This window comes from Orycteropus afer, unplaced genomic scaffold, assembly GCF_000298275.1.
Source record: "Orycteropus afer afer isolate SDZICR_OR568_19922 unplaced genomic scaffold, OryAfe1.0 scaffold00084, whole genome shotgun sequence".
NCBI classification, from domain to species: Eukaryota; Metazoa; Chordata; class Mammalia; order Tubulidentata; family Orycteropodidae; genus Orycteropus; species Orycteropus afer.
The window spans coordinates 4,024,632-4,045,956 of NW_006921671.1; the positions used below are offsets into that span (position 1 = coordinate 4,024,632).

The window sequence follows — 21,325 nt, forward strand, 5'->3', positions numbered from 1 at the left end:
AAGTGTAGGAACTGAGTAAGACAAATATGCTGAAAAAAGCCAACCTCTCTCTACTCATAGAACAGCAATTCACCATGTACATCCTATGGAAAAGGAAGTCAATGACATCATTTTCATGTAAAAAGAAAGGAGAAAAAATGTGTAGGTAATTCGGTTTAACAAGCAACAGCTCAGAATCACATAGTTCTGGAATCAGCCTACCTGGGTTCAAATGACAGCTCCAGTGCCTCAAGATGTGGGATGGACACTATCATAACCTTCATGAGCCTGTTTCTCAACCTGTCAAATAATAATCCTACCTCATGCTCACTGTAAGGGAGCTCTCATAGTTTGTGGTACAGCATTGTGCTGCTATCCAAAAGGTTGACAGTTTGAAACCACCAGCTGCTCCATGGGAGAAAGATGAAGCAGTGTGCTTCCATAAATATTTACAGCCTTGGAAACCCTATAGGATCATTCTACTCTGTCCTATAGGGTTGCTGAGTCAGAATCAACTTGATGGCAGTGGGCTTTTTATTTATTTAGTGCCCACTGTTTCTGAAGAGTGACTAAGAAAACCTGTAAACAGTGAGCATAGTGTTATGTAGTGGTTGAAACTTGTACCACAAAAATATTTACCACCACCAGACAGGATGAAGAAAGGGCTATAAAAAAGCCAAGCATGAAGAGTCACCATCGTAAGAGGAAAGCCTTATGAAGCGTGGTTGGCATTTTGATTGGGCTTGATAAGTGAAGGAGTGGGAAGGAATGGCATGAAGAAGGAAGAGCGACAAGAGCTACTAAGAAGAGAGCTACACCATCCAGATACAGATATGACTTTCCACTGAGCTCCAATCCTACAGATATCTCCACCTGGATGTTTCATAAATATCCATAAAGTTTTAAAGCATCTACATATGCATTTCTAATCTGTATTGCCCATCCTCCACGTAAATATACAAAAATCTATTCCTTCTTATCTTCCCCACTACAGCCAGTGGCACCAACATCTACCCAGGCACTCAAGCCACAAAACTAGTCATGTTCTATTTTTTCCTTCACCTCATCTTCCATCCAAACCAGCAGAAAATTCTCCTGGATTTACTTCCAAAATATCTTGCAGGCTTTTCCTCCAGGTCCACTCTTGAGAGTTGGTCTAGTATACCATCACCTCTCATCCTAACCTATCCCCCCATCTCCATTCCTGGTCTCCAGGTGCATTTTAATCTTGATCAACTGGCCAGAGTAGTTTGGGTATGTTGCTCTCCTCAACACACTTCAACAGTTCCTCAATGCATTTCCAAGAAAATCCAAACCATTGCCTCCTGAGCCTTAGCTCAGGCCTCTTTTGTTCACTATGCTACAGCTTACTTAGTGCTCTTTTCCAGTCCTTGAACTCATCATGCTCTTTCTAGCCTTGGGCACCTTAAACTGGGATGGTTGCTCACAAAGACTACTATTCCCTGTCTGTTCCCAAGGCTGACTTCTACTCCTTTGGGACTCAGTAAATGTCTCCTCCTCTGAAATGCTCTCCCTGAAGAACCCATCTAAAGTAGCTTTCCTACTACTCCCCCACCTTCTTTACTTCCATCCAGAACAATTCGCACAACTCTGGTCTTCTCATTCAATATTCAGTCTCTTTCCTTCTACCTTGTTCTCTGTGTAAGAAAAGACAGAGTTGGCACATAGTAGGCACTCAACGTTTATTTGTTAAGAGTGAAGCATGGACATCCTTTATGGGAAAGAGTTTTGGAGTGATTTTAGTGACATTTGCATACTTTGGGATTGATTAAGGAAGGGTTTTATGGGATAGATAGCAGTTTATAGAGTGATTCAGCTGGTGGAATGGATTAGGTTTTTTTAAACATTGAATCGTAGGTCCCTGACAAAGAGAATATGAGGCAGGAAGTTTTGGAAAGAAAGTTTGGCGTCAAAGAAGGCTCAGAGACAATACAGACCTCTAGTGTAGCATAGTGCCTAAGGCTAACCAGAAGGCTGGTGGTTCAAACCCACCAGCCACTCCTCAGAAGGAAGGTTGGACAATCTACTTCCATAATGATACTGCTTCAGAAACCCAATGAGGGGTCTCTATGAGTGCAGTCTGACTTGATGGCACATAACAACAACAACAATAGTGATTGAGGGGAGTCTTCAGGGAATTCCAAATAATGTGGAGCAAATATCATTTATTTAGGGATGAGGGTGAGGGGTCAGGAAGGGTAGCAAAAATAGCTCTATAGAAAAGCTAACATTCTAGAAAAATAGAGATTAGTCCAAGACATGTGTCATTTGATCTTCTTGCGGAAACAAAGACATTAAGAAATAACACAACAAATGCTAGGCCAAATGACCTTTCTTAGTCCTTCTCCTAGGGAGATAACAAACTGGGAGAAGAAATGAAAATAGATTTAAAGAAGATATAAAATAACTGAGAGAGCTCCCACCTAAAAAATTAAGAATTCCATTTTAGTCCTGCTACTAATTAGCTAAGAAATCACTTCACTACTGCCTCAGTTTTTTGATCTGTAAATTGGGGATGTAATGTTCTTCCTACCTCAACAAATATCAGAAAAGAAGAAATGGGATAACGCTTGTACCAGTTGAATTCCAGCCAGGAATCAGTCTTTCAATAAAGATAATTTAATATAAAGAAATGTTAACTTTATATAAAATACTAACAAGGTCATGAAAAGGCTAAAAGGGGGAACACTGAAGGATCGCAGAGGAAGCAACTACAGGAAGCAGCTACCACTGACAGGGCTGCAGGAACTAAGGGAAGAGGAGAGGGGAGAACTATTAGAACTGAGAGGTTTCAAGGTCAGAGCTGACACTTGGACCCTGACCTCTCAGGAATGGGCACTGGTCAGCTGTGCTGGTGTCTCTCTGGTGAGGATACCATGAAGCTGCTTTTGCAAACATTAGAACTGCAAAATAATTAATTTCCTGCTCTTGGAAGGCCTTGCTGTTGGCAGGGTTAAGAAGCTGGGCTTTAAACCGACTCCTTCTGGTTTAACCCCTCTGGAGAATTTGCATTTCCACACCAGATATACTGAATCAGAATCTATACTTTACATTTAGGTGATTGTTATAGATTATATATTTAAGAATCACCTGGGGATCTTGTTAAAATGTAAATTCTGACTCAGAATACCTGGTGTGCTAATGCAAAATCTCAGCAGGAGATCAAACCGGAATGAACCGGTTCTAAGCCCTGTTAAGAAGAGAGGCTAGAGTCATGCTGACAGAACAGGAAACGGGCCAGAAGGCACAAGTCTCTTCTTCCTTCTCCTGCCTTCCAGTGTTCCTCTAATGTCCCCTTTTGCAAAGCTTAGCTGGTAGAATCGTAGCCTTGGCATCACAAAGTAGCCTCTTGAAAGGTGGTTTTTAGGCTGAGAGGCAATAGTTTAATAACTGGCACAAAGCACACAAAAGGTATTGTAACAGCCTGTCTTTTCTTATGTTGTTGTTGTTATGTGCCATCGAGTTGGACCTGACTCATAGCAACCCCTCCTTGGGTTTCCAAGGCAGTATCACTATGGAAGTTGATTGCCCAGCCCAACCTTCCTTCCTTATAGAGTGGCTGGTGGGTTTGAACTGCCAACCTTCTGGTTAGCAGTCAAGTGCCTTAGGCACTACGCTACCAGAGCTCTTTTCTTATAGGTCCTTTGAAATAAGACATCTCCCTTGCATCATACAACAACTAGGAGTCTCCTTTAAATAGAGATAACTTGATGGAGAACTGAGCAAACCAAATGTGTCCTCATCGTAGAACTCTCAACAGTGACTGTGTGGCTCAAGAATGTGATTCAATATGTTGTTGTTGTTGTTATGTGCCATCGAGTCAGACCCGACTCATAGCGACCCCTCCTTGGATTTCCGAGGCAGTATCACTATGGAAGTAGATTGTCCCATCTTCCTTCCGAGGAGTGGCTGGTGGGTTTGAACCGCCAGCCTTCTGATTAGCAGTCAAGTGCCTTAGGCACTATGCTACGTGCTCCTGTGATTCAATATAAGTAAAGATAAAGATATTTATCTTTGAAGACTGATGAGTAGCCAAGGAAATATACTGGGCTTGCAATCAAAGGCTCTAATCTTCACCCATCAGCAAACTTCTTTGTGCCTCAATTTCCGTATTGGACACAATACCATGATTCTATGTAAACTTGTTTTTCTAGAGAGACTAATATGTTCTGGTGGTGTAGTGCCTAAAGCACTTGACTGCTAACCAGAAGGCTGGCAGTTCAAACCCACCAGCCACTCCTCAGAAGAAGACTGGGCGATCTACTTCCATAGTGATACCACCTTGGAAACCCAAGGAGGGGCTGCTATGAGTTGGAGTCGACTCGACGGCACATAACAATGTGTTCTGTAACATTTCACCTCACCCATTTCTCTACCCCCTTCAAAACATAAATCTTAAGCTGGGTTAGGTTTCAAAGTCAGCAAATAAGAGGCAAGTTGGATGGATAAATAGTTGCCTAGAAATGTGTTATTTTAGAGATCCACATATAACCTGTCAGTCTATAAAGCCAGATTATCCTCCAGAGTTAGAACAACTGTTCTTTCATTGGTTGATCACCAGATGAAGCCATCAAATTGTCCACATTGTATCACAAATGCTATATCCATGCAGCCAGAACATGGTAACTGAGATCTATCTACATATTGGTCTTGCCATTCATCCTCACTTGCGTTCTACAGTCACTGAGGAGAATAGCAAGAGCTATTCCAACAACACCATTTTTCTCACTCTCTCCCTTTTCCTACTTTGTTTTGCTGCTATATATGTACAACACTCACCAGAAAGACTACAATGAAGGAAAAAAAAACAGTAATGTTGAAGATAACTATCTGAACTCTTAGACAAGGCTGGTGGGAATACAAATTGGCACAACTCTTTTTGGAAAACAGTTGGTAATATCAATTCAAGCTGAACATTTGACATACCCTGTGATCCAAGTGATTCCACTCATAGATCCATACATACCAGCAAACATACTGTATGACTCCATTTATAAAACATTCAGTAATAAGTGAACACATGGAGTTACATGAGTTGGAATTGACTTGACAGCAGCAGTGTATTTTTAAAATAATCTAAGCTGTTAGGAATCAGGATAGTAGTTACTCTTAGGGTAGGAGGAAATGAGTAAGAAAGGAGCAGGAAGAACTTCTGGGATGTTGATCATGATCTGCTTCTTGATCTAGGTGCTGTTTGATTTCAATTTAAATAAAAATTCAACAAGTTGTATACTTATGTATGACTTAAGTGTTTTTCTATATGTATCAATGAATATAGAAAAAATAGTTGGATGTGATGTGAGAGAGATATATATAGATATATAGATATATATCCTCCAAGAAAATAGAAAATGTATCCTAAGTAATTTACTAACTTACCCTTGGGGAACATTCCAGAATTCTCCCATTCTTTCTCTTTTGGGCTACTCTCAACTCTTATCTTTTCAGTCCTGATGAGTACAAGAAGTAAAAAAAGCCAACACTGTTTCTCCCCAGGCAGCAAGATGGGATGCATCAGACTACTTTATCCTTAGATAGAAACTTATTATACTAATCAAAATGCTTTCGACATCTTTCTTATTTTTACTCAAAATACCTTTGTCACTTCAAAGTTGGGGAAACTGATGAAAACAACACAGTAAAAAAGCCAAAACTAAACTAAAATTTTCTGATACAAAATTCAAGCTGGAGGACATCCTAATAATCCTAACCAAGTTAATTTACAGACTTAAAAAGCAAATTCAATTTCCAAATTAACTTATATTTCTACTATTCCCACAAAATGCTGTATGTGGCATAACTCTTTTTCACTCATTGAAAAATAATTTCACTATGTGACTTGAAAACATTTTATTTAATTTATACAAATAACTACTAAATACAAAAAGTAGATTAAAACAAAATAGTTTTTTTTTTTTTTTCTGGCAGAGTTTAAATGCACATAATGGATAATTCCGAAGAAAATGCATTTTCCCCACAGCGTTCAGGACTAAAACTCTACTGAAATCTTTGTTTCTAAATCAGTAATATATTCGGTGGTGTCACATGGGTAATGACTAAATACGTTCTGCATATGAATTGAAAAAAAGTTACAGTCTATGCACATACAAATGTGAAGCACTTAAAATGTGAATTTAACTGATAATAAAAGAAAATGTCCATTTCAGAGTATAGTGTTAAAAACATTTCAGTAATAAAATCATAAGACCACATAAAAATAAGCTTTAACATATACACGAAGCCGTTTTGTAAAAACTGCTAAGTGCACAAGTAATAAATAATTTGCAAAGTTGTGTATAAACAATTCCTAATGTTCGGCATCATTGTAAACATCAGCACATGTGTAAAATGCAGCAAAGTCTGACATTACATTTTGTTTTGCCAAATTGAATTCCTATGATCCAAAGACAGACCAATGGAATACATAGCCAATGTTTTAGCAAGTTGGGTCTTTAAAATTAAGAGTAACAGTGCAAGTAAGGAATGCAAAGAATTCCTAGTGCAATAAAGAAGAGAAGCATAGGCAATATTGCTGATTAAAAATTCACCACCTCCTCGAGTTTCCCATGGGGAGTGTCTAGGAGACCTGTGAAAGATATGCAAAGCCGCTGTCTTAATGCCCAGATCTCTTTTAGGATTTCTCTGTGTTCCTCCAGTTCCCTACCTTTGCAACAGTGTCTGTCCAACATTAGTCTCTGCAGTGTGAACAGTTTGTGAAATGCCCAGTTCACAGTCATTGAGTGAGGTTAGGGTGGTTTTGGTGTCTCCTCAACACATGGCTGGGTAAGATGTCTGCCTTGCCAAAGCAGCCATTTTGGGAGGGAGACAGATGGATTCTGTTCTGGCAACCAGTCAGGCCAGCGTTAGGTCCCAGCTGGACAACAAGTACGTCAAATATTCCTTCCAGACACCATGAAAATGTCAACAGTCAGTTTTCAATTTGTCTAGGGAATTATCAATTTTGGTCAAAGTCTTTTTGATACGCAGAGCTGTGAGTCTTGCAGATGGATTTTGATACCAGCATTCTTTCATCAGCTTGGCCAGAGAAGTTAGCGTCTGAGGAGGAAAAGAACAAACACCACAGTGACAAACTGGTTTTCTAGTAAAGCTGTAGCATCAACTATTTTGCAAAATTCTTCAGGTCTTGTGAAGTTAAAATGATGTTATCACTGTCTTCTCTAAACAAATAATCAAAGCCTTAACCACTGATAAAGAAACCACTCTTCTGAGTTTAATGAACTCTGACGTTTGGACTCCAAATGCCACCAACTGACTTTATCAGGTAAATTACATAGGCTGTGCTGGACCCCTTGATGGTTTTATGGGTGCCACTGGCAATAGTAACTCAGAGATAATACTGAATTTTGCAAACAGGGTCATTTCTAAATTTCTTAGATCTGCTACTACTTTAAGAGCAGCAATACAGGACCTTCAGAATTAAGCAGCTTGTGATTGGAATTTCAGATATGCAGAAATTGAAAGGAGTTTAAAGGCATCTTTTCAAAGTCTCTTGGTAACAACATGAAAACTGCATTCCATGGCTAGTGACAAAATAATAATGAGTCTCCCAATACATGACTACTGAAGCTGATCAATCATGGAAATTCTTATGACTATTGTCATTCATTAAGGAGCTCTGGTGGCATAGTACCTAAGGCATTTGACTGCTAACCAGAAGGTTGGTGGTTCAAATCCACTAGCCACTCTGCGAAAGAAAGATTGGGCAATGTACTTCCATAAAGATTTACTACCTCAGAAACCCAAAGAGGGTTGCTATGAGTCAGAATCGACTCATTGGCAGTAAGTTGTTTTTTTTTTTTTTTTTTTGTATTGTCATTCATTAGCATGATCTATCAGACATAGCTCCTTTAAGAGTGAGAACACTTTCTGAACTGACTCAATGAAGTCTAAGACTTTCTGCATAAAACATGGTAAGAAAACAATAGATACACAGAGCAGGGCACTCAAGTATCATACCAGTTGAAACTCAATAGCTGAGGACAGTTTTCAAACTAAGAATCTGGCACTCTTACCGGGTCTGAGAACCACCTGTTGGGTATGTTTGGTCTCTGTTGATCCACACAAACTACCTTCCTCATATCTTCAAAACTTGGATCATTGGGAACCACATCATAGAACGGTGGCTTGTAATCCTCCACAATACCTGCACACGAGGAGAAGAATTGTATTGGGTTAGCAAAAGAGCCAATATTTCCCCAAAATTTTATTGCTAGGTATCATAGGTTATAATGTTACATGCAGCAAACTATTGACTGCATTCGTCATACTTCAGGATGATTCTGGAAGCTAAAAGTAGGTGCTGAAATAAGTAGATAACAAGGCAATAAATATAAGCCCTGTAGAAAACTGGTAGAGTAAAAACTGTCAAACGAAAACGTGACTATTTATCATGTAATCACAATTATTAACAAAATGATGAAAGAGTATGTAACAGTAGCTGTCTAATTCCTGACAAGACATGAGACCCAGGATAATAATTCATTTGTTGATCAAAAAGTGACAAGACACTGAAGTAAGAAACATAGTGTGATAGTTGGAGCTGTGTGTTAACTTGTCTGGACCCCAGTTCTGTGTGGTTGTTCCCATGATGGGATCTGATGACTGTGTTCTGAGTGGCCAATCTGTTCAAGGGGAGTTTCCCTAGGGGCATGGCCTGCTTCCAGGATATCCAGGGACATCCTGGGAAGAGAGCCATTCTTCTGTGGATCAGGATTCTGTTGTGCTACCTACAAGTGTCCATGAGTGAACAGTCCACTGTTCGGCCTGGAGATCTTGGATTTGTCATTCATTGCAGTCAACAGCCGGTGTACTGCCTGCCAGCCTTGAGCTTCTTGGCCCCTGTGGTTGTGGGAGCCAGGAGAAGCCTCCAGCTTGACGTTTGATCCAGAGACTTTGGACTTGCTGGCTTCTATATGTTTGTGAGCCATTTTCCTAAGATAAATTTCTCTCTCTATATATATATAAAATAAGCTTTGCTGGTTTTTGTTTCTCTAGAGAACCCAGTCTAACACACATAGACTTAGCAGTTTCAAACCATAAATAAAGTTGTCCCCAAACTGGAGCTAGAGGCAAATAAACAATCTATGACCATCATTAAAATACCATCAAAATGACCATCATGTGTTACAAAATGATTTTGTCAATTGGGGAGGGGGAATCATTGCTATAAAATAATCCCTCCCCACCTGGGAAGGATGTAAACAATGTAATGTGAAATACTCATTTTCTCATTCAAGCATTCATTCTCCTTGTAGTGAGTATCCTCTAAGATGCCAGACAGTGCTGTCTGTTTGATGGCTCTCAGACTGAAGGCATGAAATAAAATGTAGAGAAGAATAGCTATTCTGGAAGGCAGAAGAACGGTTAAGAAAGAAATATTAACTCTTCCCTTACCACAAAGAAAATCCAAAAGACACCAATGGCTAATTCCAGCTTCTATGACTCTATGGGGAGCTCTGGTAGCATAGTGGCTAAGGCACTTGACTGCTAACCAGAAGGTTGGCGGTTCAAACCCACCAGCCACTCCTTGGAAGGAAGATGGGGCAATCTACTTCTGTAGTGATACTGCCTCGGAAACCCAAGGAGGGGTCGCTATGAGTCGGGTCCGACTGGACGGCACAAAACAACAACAACAACATGCCTCTATGGTTTCCAATGCCTTAGAAACTTTTTTACCCCCAATAAAATTATATCAGGTTGCTTACTTTATACAAATAATATCCACAAATTAAGAAATACAAAACACTACCATTTGAAATTAGAAAACTCATTCTTCCCCTTACAGAAGTGACATGAAGAAAATTCATTATTTTCCTTCCTTCATCAGACTTTGAACAATGAGATCAGTGGATAATATGGTTTACTGCTCTCTTTCCTTTCTCTACGTAACTGTCTTCTATACCCAAATAATAATAGGTTGATGGGGGAGAGGGAAGGGGACTATAAAGAACATTATAATTTTTTTCTAGTTCATTCAATCCACATAAAAAGCTTTAATCCTTTTTCACTTATCATAGAAATTAAGAGTGAGAATTGAATCTTACAAATCCTGTATAAATACAAAGTATTTATGCAAAAGATTAGATATAAGTGACATCTGTTAAAGAAATACTCCAGATTAAAAAAAAAAAAAAAACCTTTACAGATTCATGCTAAGTTAAGAGTTTATTTTAAAATGGAAAGTAGTCTAAATTATAAGAAAAAATTCTAGTTGATACTCTTTCTTAAGTCCTCAGATCATTTATCCATACTACCTAACTGCATTTGTAATGTCTCAGTCCTTGGCAAATCATAAAGAGCTCATATTGGGCAGAAATTTTTGCTTTCTGAAGAGACTTGGGGCACCTCATCTCAGAGGGATGTTAAAGCGCATTCTAACAAAATATTTTAATCCTTTCTCAGTGCTAAGAGACATCACAGAAAAAAAACTGTACATGGACCTGCAGATAACCTATACCTTTTTTAAAGGTCACATGAATTTATAGGAAAGAGTAAGAGGTGTGTCTTTCTTCGTTCCTTCCATTTTTCTGAGAAAGAATGCATTTATAGTTGCCTGGTTTTAAGTTCTAAAAAATCTACCTTACTAGTCAGCTACTGATTAATAATATAATATTAATAATTTGCTTGGCTAGTTGGAAAACGTTAGGTGAATGTGAATAATGCAAAGTGGGATTTTGCTATTAACACAAAAGAAGAAAACGCATGGCTGGTTTTTAAAACATGGGATTTAGTGATATGCAATAGTGAACTTTCCTATACAAAAACTGAAGTTTTCTCTTGTATTTCTATTTTCCCTATTTTAAGCTAATTAAATGCCCCCATCTTTCAACAAAAAGAGTCAGGTTAAAAAGAGGGACCATTTAATTGATTATGTCTGGGATTAGTCATGCTTCTCTTTTTTCAACTGTTGGCCAGTTGTTGACTGTTTCCATCTGACACCGGTCATGCTTCTCAAGAATAAAATAAACCTGGGATTAAACTTTACAAGTCACTTGGATCTCCCTTTGGTCAAGGAAAACAATTATTTCAATCAGTACACAACTATTATGTGTGCAACATCGCATTAAATGTTAAGGGTGATAAAAGTATAAGGCATGCTCTTACTTTACAAAGAACTTAAAATCCAGTGGAAGAAAATGGCGAGTAAATAGTCTCTGTTTTTTTCCTTGTTGTTGTTGTTATGTGCCATCAAGTCAGACATGACTCATAGCGACCCCTCCTTGGGTTTCCCAGGCAGTATCACTACAGAAGTAGAACGCCCAACCTTCCTTCCGAAGAGTGGCTGATGGGTTTGAACCGCCAGCCTTCTGATTAGCAGTCAGATGCCTTAGGCACTATGCTACCAGAGCTCTTTTTTTTTCCTTAGATAATAGAAATCTTATCAAAAGGAACCTCAAAAATTTTCTTTTCACCTCACTGCTTGCTTAAAGACAAAGATAGATTAGAAATTCTTAGCTACATCCATGAATATATATGTTTGACAAAGGGTATTTCTACGTATGTATTTATATATACTGCAAATATATTCATGAATATAGTAGTGCATATGGAGGAGGTGGTAGTGGAATTCTTAGCTATATTTTTACTCAAGGAGCCCTAGTGGTACAGTGGTTTAAGTGCTCAGCTGATAAGAAAAAAGTTGGTGGTTTGAACCCACCAATGGCTCTGTAGGAGAAAGATATGGAAGTCTGCTTCCGTAAAGGTTGCTGTTATGTGCTGTCAAGTCGGACCTGACTCAGAGACCCCTCTCTGGGTTTCTGAGGCGGTATCACTAAGGAAGTAGATTGCCCAACCTTCCTTCCAAGGAGTGGCTGGTGGGTTTGAACCACCAGCCTTCCGGTTAGCAGTCAAGTGCCTTAGGTACTACTCTACCAGAGCTCTGTAAGGATTACAGCCTTGGAAACTCTTACAGGTTGGAATTGACTTGATGGCAATGGGTTAGGGCTGCTAAATTAACTCAATAACCATTTTGAGTTATTTACTGTGTATCCTAGATGTTGTGCTTAGCACTAATATTACAAAAATGAAAAAGATATGATTTTCATCTCAAAGACCAGGATACTGGGAATGGGACATATGAAAAAGATACATTACATGGCAGCAATAGAGGGGGGTGCAAGGAGCAGGGAACAGTGATACTTAGCAGGTCTCAGAGAAGGAAACACCTATGTGGCTTTTTAAGTGCCATATATAAAGTAGGTACCATGGAAGTATAAGAAAGCTTTCCAGGGGACAAGGGGCTTTGGTTGATTTCAAGAGATAAGGAGGAATTTACAAGGCAGAGAAGACAAAAAATAAAACAAAACCAGTTGCCAATGAGTTGACTGACTCTGACTTATGGCAACCCCACATTTGCCAGAGTAGAACTTTGCTCCACAGGGTTTCCAATGGCTGATTTTTTCAGAAGCAGATCTCAAGTGCCTTCTTCCAAGATGCCTTGGTGGACTGGAACCTCTAGCCTTTGGTTAGTAGCCAAGCATGTTCACCGTTTCCACTATCCAGTGACTTCAGGTAGCTGGAGCAGTGTGAGGCAAAGACAAGGAGTTATAAAAGATCCTCCCATGTTGGAAAGAATGGAGAGAAACTCCCTGTGGTGGAAATGTTGCACAAGTGATGGGAAGAAGGGAGAGAAAAAGAGGAGACAGGGGAGAGTTTGAAGCCTGACTATTAAGTGACGTACTGACAAGTTAGGAAGTTACTTATTTACAACTGCTTTTCATTTATATTAGAAAGTGACAAACAATCAGGGTAGCCTGGCAAAAAAGTGAACTCTCAAGTTCTTTTAAGGCAGCACCCAATGAGCAACTGCCAATTCATGGGCTAGGAAAGAGGACAGCATGTATTCAGGAAAAGTAACTAAAAATACAAAGTACTTCAAGTGCCAAATGAGTGGTACAAAAAGACAAATGATACAAGAATGCAGAGGAAGAGGAACTCTTAATAGTGTGTGGTCAAAGAAGGAACAAACTGAACCAGGCTTGTTTTCTATGTAAGGAGGCCAGTGTGACTCAAAAGGGGTCACACAAAACTGGAGAAATTATTCACAACCAACTCCCCCACAACTTTTGGCATGTGTCTGGTTTGGGCTATGTTTTTTTTATTTTTTTCCCCGGGCCTATGTATAATTGAATGTTTTCTCTTCTCTGGGGCAGACGTCTTTACCAACCAAAAGCCTATCATTAATTTGCTATGTGGCTCTCAATAATGCACTTAATTATCCTGCCTCAGTTTTCCAACACTTTTGAAGTCCGTATTACAAAGCTGAAGTGGGCATCAAGAGTGCCCTAGATAGTGCTTAAAAAAATAATGCCAAAGTGATCTTTTAAAATGTAAGCATCTGGAAACAAGGCCTTCCTCCTGATCCTCTCTGCCAGTGCCTTGAGTTACAGCATCTATCTTATCCCCTCCTTGGGAGCACTTGTGGTGTAGTACCTCAGGCATTTGACTGCTAACCAGAAGGCTGGCAGTTCAAATCCACCAGCCACTCCTTGGAAGGAAGGGCAATCTACTACCATAGAGATACCGCTTCAGAAACCCAAAGAGGGATTGCTATGAGTCAGACTACCCAATGGCAGTGAGTTTGGTTTTAGTTTTTTTTGTCTCACTGCTGCAAGTCATCCCCTGTAGCCCTCTACCATATCCCACTGCCTCTATAGAGATCTTTAAGAAGAAGAAGAAGAAGAAACTACTCATTGCCATCAACCTGATTCCAATTCATAGTGGACAAAGAGAAAAACTGCCCTCTAGGGTTTCCAAGGCTATAAATCTTTACAGAAACAGACTGCCACATCTTTCTCCTGTTGGAGTGGCTGGTGGGTTTGAACCGCTGACCTTTCAGTTTGCAGCAGAGGAGAAAAGCTTATCCTATCATTTCTCTACTTGCATTCCAAATTTGTGCAGTCATGGGATTGTGCTATAAAATGCATTTATTATTGTGATTTGGGTGAAAATTTACAGAGCAAATTCACTTTACATACAGCAGTTCACATAACTTTGTCTCATGACATTGACCACAATTTACCACAATGCAACAGCTCCCCTCCCACTTCCTCCCAATAATTACCTCTTCCCTGTGTCCATCCTTCCATGCACTCCTGCCACCTGAGCTGTCTCCCGGTGCATACGCAGCCCTACTTTCTCCCATGACCATTCTCTTCCAAGGAGTGTATCTACCTCAGGTAAATGTTCAACTCATATGCCGTCTTTTGCTTGGCTGGAAGCCACAGGTCTGGGTTTAATTCCAGACCTGAAGGGTGGCTAGGGGCCGTAGTCTCAGGGGTTCTACCAGGCTCTACCGGACCAACAAACATGGTCCCACCCCCTTTTTATTCCTCCAAATGATTTTGTCTACATTGTTCTCCCTCTCTGTCCAGGATCTCCTACATAGATCTCCTTCCAAGTGGTTGACATTGGTAGCTGGGCACCATCTAGTTCTTCTGGTCTCATAGTCGTATAGGCTGCAGACTGGATGGTGTACCAGTCAACAGGACTGACTGTGTATCCATGAATTTTTTATTTTCTTCATTCTTCTTTGCTCTGGATGAGGAGAGACCCATTGTTGCATCTAGATGGCAGCTTGCTAGCTTTTTAAGATTCCAGTTGCTACTCGCCAAGGGAGGAGGTGGAACAATGTTTTGTGTAGTAGTTATGCCTATTGAGCTTGATGTCCCCTGCGACTATGGTCCTGAGCCCACAGGTTTAACTACTCAGTCCCTCTGGGTAGCTGGCTGTGACCAAGCAGTGACTACCACCTTGCCTCTTGGCAGCTCTACTATACACCTGAGAATTCAGATCACACACATAAACTTATAGGACCAGTTGTCTGCCAACCCTACATATGTTCTTGGGTACACTCCCCACTTCATAGACATATGTACTACTTCAGCCTGTCCACCATCTGTCCACCCATCTATCCACCTGTACACCCATGTTTGTCTTCACTGACAATGCAGTACTGTATGTGCAAAAGGGTTCATCTTTTTTGTCTGTACCTCCCATGTACCTCTCTATGTCTTTCTCTTCCTCAATGCCACCATATTGATCACTCACATTTGGTACATTGCCCTTCTCTTCACCCAAATCAATACTTATCTCTATCTAACAGTGTTCCCTCCCCTCCCCTCCCCTCCCATGCATTTTTGTCATCCTCCACACACCTGAGCAATGAGCCACACAAAACTACTTGTAGTACAGTCAACAGGGCACTTTTACGACTTCCCACAAATATTTCTTTTGCCTTAGCTGCGAGTCACCGTCATCTGATTTATTTCTCATTCTCACGTGCACCTCACAACTTCCCAAATTTGTCTGAGTTGTAGCTCTGCTCCTTTCCATCCCATTTGTGAGTCAGTTCATGCTTTTTATCTTCTAAAAAGAACTCCCTCACCCTGCTACCACAAACTCAGGTAAAGTTCAGTGCTTACCTTGCCTTCAGTCACCTCTCTGTACACCTCAACGACAGTTAACAGCACAAGTTGCCACTGAGTTGACTCTCACTCACGGCAACCCCATACATGTCAGAGTAGAACTTGCTCCACAGGGTTTTCAATGGCTGATTCTGCAGAAGCAGATCACCAGGCCTTTTTTCTAAAGCTCCTCTGGTGGACTTGAACTTCCAAACTTTCAGTTAACAGCTGAGTGCACTAACCATTTACATTACCTCCAAATTCAACCCCAATGGCTTATTCTATTCATTTACAATAATTTGTCTCCTCAACTAAAATATAAAACCAAAAACCAAGTCAGTTGTTGTTGAGATTTTGATATGAGAACACCTTTATGTTGGGTATTTTTTAGCTCAACTCTTTCCTCAGAGCTTAACATAATATTTTGTATTATTAGACTAGTGAATGAATGAAATGTTGATTTAATGTTTACACCCTTTTATCCAAAATCCTTGAGGTTGGGTGTTTTTGACCAATTCAGAACTTTATGCATTTTACATAGGTAACAGGAAGCATAACATGTTTTATGTGACACCTTCCATCAGGGTTTGAGAAGTACCCCATAATCAAACACATTTCTGCAGCAAATATGAATAGTTGCACTAAGTTGAAAGACCACTGGGTATAAATAAACTCATGTCAGTGCAGGTCAGGTTTGACCATCAAATGAGTCCACTCAAGTCAGGTTTGATGCCAACTAAGTTAGGAAAAAACTCAGTTTTCAGAGCTTTGAGGATTTCGTAGTTGCAGATAGGGGATTTTAAACTAGGTTAGACTGAATAAGCAGAAGGAGAGGCCAAGAGACCGCCATGGGAGGTTAGTCATGTAGTTCATATCTTTCCTTTTTCCAGGGAAGAAACTTGGGCCCCCACAGGAAAAGTTTACACTAATAAATGGCAAAACTAAGGATAAGAATCCAATTCCCTGTTCATATTCTAGAATTCTTCCCAACAAGTCAATCAATGGATAGTTAAATATGTCTCTCTGCATTAATCCCATATCCCACAGTGCTTGCTTCACGTTACAAAGGCAACGCACAATCCTCCAACTTGGTACTCAAGTCAGAGATTCTGGTAACAGGTGAGAAGCACACAGGTCCCTAACAGTGAACTTCTTTCAACAATTACAACATTACAGCTACAACCATCTTAGAGGGGAAAAAAGAGAACTATTCATATTTGCCTTTCTGAGAGGACTATAAGTTAACATATTGTTTCCTTCAACGGTGGCATGTGAGAAAATCTGATATGGCTTATGGAAAATATGTTTTTATCTTATTAACTACATATTCTTTCATGTAATTACCTTCCATTTTATGCCACTTGGTACCAGTTTTCCATTTGTACTTATGACAATCATTTTCCTTTAAAATAAACAAGTTTGAAAGAATTACATAACTTAAAGATTAGAAAATTAGGTAAATAATGGTGGAGGTGGCATTTAGATACAGAAAAATAATCATGAAAGCAGCATGTGTACAAATGAATCATGGGAAACACTGAGCTTATACAAGGACTTCTGGGTAAGACAAGATTCAAAAAGGTGTATCTAATATTTGTGGTTTAGATCTCTAAATTGTTGTTGTTGTTGTTGTTGTTGTTGTTGTTATGTGCCATCGAGTCGGCCCCGACTCATAGCGACCCCTCCTTGGGTTTCCAAGGCAGTATCACTACGAAGTAGGATTGCCCAACCTTCCTTCCGAGAAGTGGCTGGTGAGTTTGAACCGCCAGCCTTCTGGTTAGCAGTCAAGTGCTTTAGCCACTATGCTACCAGAGCTCCCAGATCTATAAATTAGGGACATGAAATTCTAGGAATTAGCAAAAAAAAGTCCTTCTGCCCCACCCTACCTCCATATTCCTGCCCCAAGCCTCTTATAATTGAGTATATGGCTAAAGGCTAAAAATAAATAAGTAACTTTAATGACTATACGGAGCTCTGGTGGCATAGTGGTTAAGGCATATTTGGCTGCAAACCAAAAGGCTGGAAGACAGATGAGGCAGTCTGCTTCAGTAAAGATTTACAGCCCTGGAAACCCAACAGGGTTTGCTATGAGAAAGCAGCAACTTGATGGCAGTGAGTTTGGTTTCAGTTTAATGAATATGGGGGAAAAATTTCCCTAACATGATTCTTCCCTTTGTTCAAACCTTAGTATGCACTAAAGTAGTGAACTAAAATCGTGAAACATATTGTATATTAAGTTGATGAAGAAAATAAGAGTTGTCATGGTTTCCATATACATAGGTCCACTGTGCTTAGGAACAGAAGAACACGTAGTTCCCTGGCAAGCTCAAGGATTAATTAGAAGAGGTTTTTCCAAAGTACATGTGCCAAACACAAGCTTATTCGAACTAGTATTTCCTAGCCCCTACCACATGAAGGGTACAGCTTGGCCAGTAAGAATTTTTCTGATATATAAATAATTTTTGACACATTTAATACTAGATTCTATCACAAAACAAACAAAGCTAGTAACAGAGCAAACAAGTAAGTGCCCACATAACCTTCCCACGGGCTGTAAAGGAAGGACACAAACATAGTTTGTGTAAAGGGTAAAGTGGTAGCAGGGTAAAGGTAGATAACAAGGAATAGGGCAAAAGCTTAAAAGCTGCAAGCACAATGGTGGTCGTCACTCATTTCCAATGGAAAGGTACCAATATCAATGGCTATGGTAGTTAGCATTTACTATATGCCAAATACATACGAGGCACTGTACGTATTTATTCATTATAACCCTTCAAAGTAGATACTATTACTAATCAATATTTTTTTGCAAGATGAGAACAGTATTAAGTGATCGCTAAGGACTGAACTGTGTTCCCAGAAAGCATGATTAACTCCAAACTCATGTGCCTGTGAATGTAATGTTCTTTGGAAATAGGGTTTTTCTTTTGTTATGTGGATGAGGTCATTCCAAGGATAGGGTGGCTCCAAAACCTAATCATTTCTGAGTTATAAAAAGAACAGAATAGACACGGAGAAACACAGGGGAAGACAAGTGCCATGTGAGGACTGTCCACAAGCCAAGGAATGCCCAGGGCCACCATCAGGTGAACAATGAGCTAAATGAGACCCTGACTGGAAATTTTAACCTCCAAAACTGGGAGAAAATAAATTCCTGTCCTTTAAAGCTATGCTCTTGTGGTATTTGTGTTACACCAGCACTAGAAACTAAGACAGTAATAGAATCTGACAGCATAGCTCCATTTCACTGCCTCTCACTGGTCCCTAGAGAAGCACTGCACAGCTCCAGGGGACGTTTTTCATACAGACTTTGGCGTACAATGCGACAGCCCTGAGGACAATCACAGCAAGGGGAGAGAAGTACATCACAACAAGAGTGTGCAACAGCCACATACAACAAAGGAACATGTCTGTCCTATCTTCTAAATGTGTCTGTCTTAGAATATGGGTACAATGCCTTTTCAAAAAAAAATCTCATGTATATTCTGAGTGTAGCCCTAGTACAGCATTTTCGAATCCCCAGGTACTTTTAAGAATATCTGGTTATGTGTGATAGTGAAGTGTACCTGTCACAAAAATGACAAATTTATATGACATTTAAATCACAAGGGAAACTTTTTATTTGTTTGATTTTCAATGTATCAAAGTAGACCATAAGCCCCAGGAAAAGTCACAGAGGTTCATGCTGCAAGGATGATGGTATAGTCAAAAAGGCTCTGGAGGATGAACAGTGAAGATCATTTAGTCTTTTAATTAATGAACAGACAACTACAGTAGTAGAGCAACCAAACCATGGAGTTTCCACATACAGAGATACAAGCAAGGTCCAACACCAAAGGCCAAAACTCAATAGAAAGGACCTATTAAGAGAGAACATGCTCACAGAACACTCGAAAGGGGCTATTCAGGCTTTTGATCAAACCAAAGCTAAATGAAACAAGTCATGGTTACTATGTACTCATTTTTCTACAGGATCCTAATAACAAAGTTCTTTTCTTACATGGTACTGACATTGCATACCACAACCACATGGGTCTGCAGACCTACAAAGGGAGAGGAAGAAAGAATATTGTCAGAGAAGTAGTGAAAGAAAGGCCACGGCCTTGATCTAAGTATCTTAAAGGTAAAAGAGGCCACTCTTAAGCTTGGAGAAGAAAGAAAGTTTCACCAGAAGGGTTTCTGAGGCAGTAAATCTTTACAGAAGTAGCTTGCCCCATCTTCCTTCCATGGAGTGGCTGGTAGGTTTCAACCACCAACTTTGTGGTTAGCAGTCAAATGCCTTAGGTAGTATGCCACCAGAACTCCTTAAGCTTGGAGAAGAGAGAAAGTTTCACCAGAAGCATCGAACCCAAAGGAACAGGTATCCTGCTTTGAAAGGCTCTGTTGGTGTCCCGGCAGCAGGCTTATTTCCTTACCTGAGTTAGCCTGATTTAACATATTCTACAGATGACACAAATCTGCTTGCTGAAAGTGAGGATGATTTGGGGCACTACCTGAAGAAGATTAAAGACTACAGTCCACAGCATGGATTACTCCTCAATATAAAGAAAACAAAAATCCTCAAAACTGGGCCAATAAGCAGCATCATGATGAATGGAGAAATGATTGAAATTGTCAAAGACTTCATATTACTTGGTTCTACAATCAACACTAATGGACACAGCAGTCAAGACATCAAAAGACATATTGCATTGGGCAAATCTGTTGCAAAAGACCTCTTTCAAGTGCTGAAGAGCAAAGATATCTCCTTGAAGACCAACATGCGCCTTACCCATGGCATAGTATTTTCAATAGTCTCATATGCATGTGAGAGCTTGATGATGAATAAGGAAGAAGTACAGCTAGAATGCTCCTTGGAAGCAAGAATGGCCAGACTTCATCTCACCTAGTTTGGTCATGTTGTCAGAAAGGACATTCTCTGGAGAAGGCTATCATGCTTGGTAAAGTGGAGGGTCAACGAAGGAAGGGAAGCACCTCAAGAAGATGGATTGACACAGTGGCTGCAGCGATGGGCTCAGGTATCGTAGGGATCATGAAGCTGGCACAGAACCAGGCAGTGTTTCATTCTGTTCTACAGGGGGTCGCTATGAGTCAGAGATGACTCAATGGAACATAACAACAACAACAACAACAACAACTTTAACACCAGATCTCAAGAATATGGTCCCCAACCCAGCAGCATCAGTATGACCTGAGAACCTGTTAGAAAGGGAAATTCTCAGTCTCACTCTAGACTTATTGTATTAGGAACTCTAGGGGTAGGACCTAAGTGATTCTGCTGCACAATCTACTTGAAAAACTATTGATCTCAGCAAACTCCTGCCTTAAATTCATATAGAAAATTCACACAGGTAAAGATATGAAACTATTTTCTTTCCTACCAGTTCCAAACTCAGTGTCAAACTAAACATAAAAAGTAAAATCCAACAGACACTATTGAGAAATTTTCAGCTGTAAAAATGGACTTCATGCTGATTTCCTGTACAGGAACAGCATAAGGTTTACTATCAGTAGCAAATAAGTGTAAAATTCCAATTAAAATACAAAATACAGCCTATTTTTATGCTCATGGTTCACTTGAGGATTATATTGTTCCAAGGGAACTATCTGGTCATCAATTTTTATAATGGCCTCAAACTCAAAGGATGCATAATTTTAATGACCTAATATAAGATATTCATATACTTAATGAGGTACATTTTATATGCAATAATTTTGAAAATATATATTCTTTTAATGATAGTTCCTAAAGATGGTAAGAAAGTAAAATGGGTACGTCACACTTTGGGGTGAGGGGAATATTGTAAATTAGTACAACTCTTAAGGAAGCAATCTGACAATATGTACAAGCCACAAAAATGTCCACTCTTTGACCTACTAAGTCTACTTCCTTTCAGCTA

The 21,325-nt window shown here is 39.7% G+C and overlaps 1 protein-coding gene across 1 annotated transcript in view; it reads right to left on the minus strand.

Moving 5' to 3' along the window:
- Positions 1 to 6,921: 6,921 nt before the first annotated feature.
- The window catches only part of ACVR1 (activin A receptor type 1), a 78,182-nt gene continuing 63,778 nt past the window's right edge, over positions 6,922 to 21,325 (minus strand). The window contains exons 9-10 of the mRNA XM_007941820.2: positions 8,034 to 8,164; positions 6,922 to 7,056 (exon numbers count right to left, since the gene is read on the minus strand). Of these exons, the coding sequence (XP_007940011.1) occupies positions 6,922 to 7,056; positions 8,034 to 8,164 (266 nt within the window). The remainder of the gene's footprint in view (positions 7,057 to 8,033; positions 8,165 to 21,325) is intronic.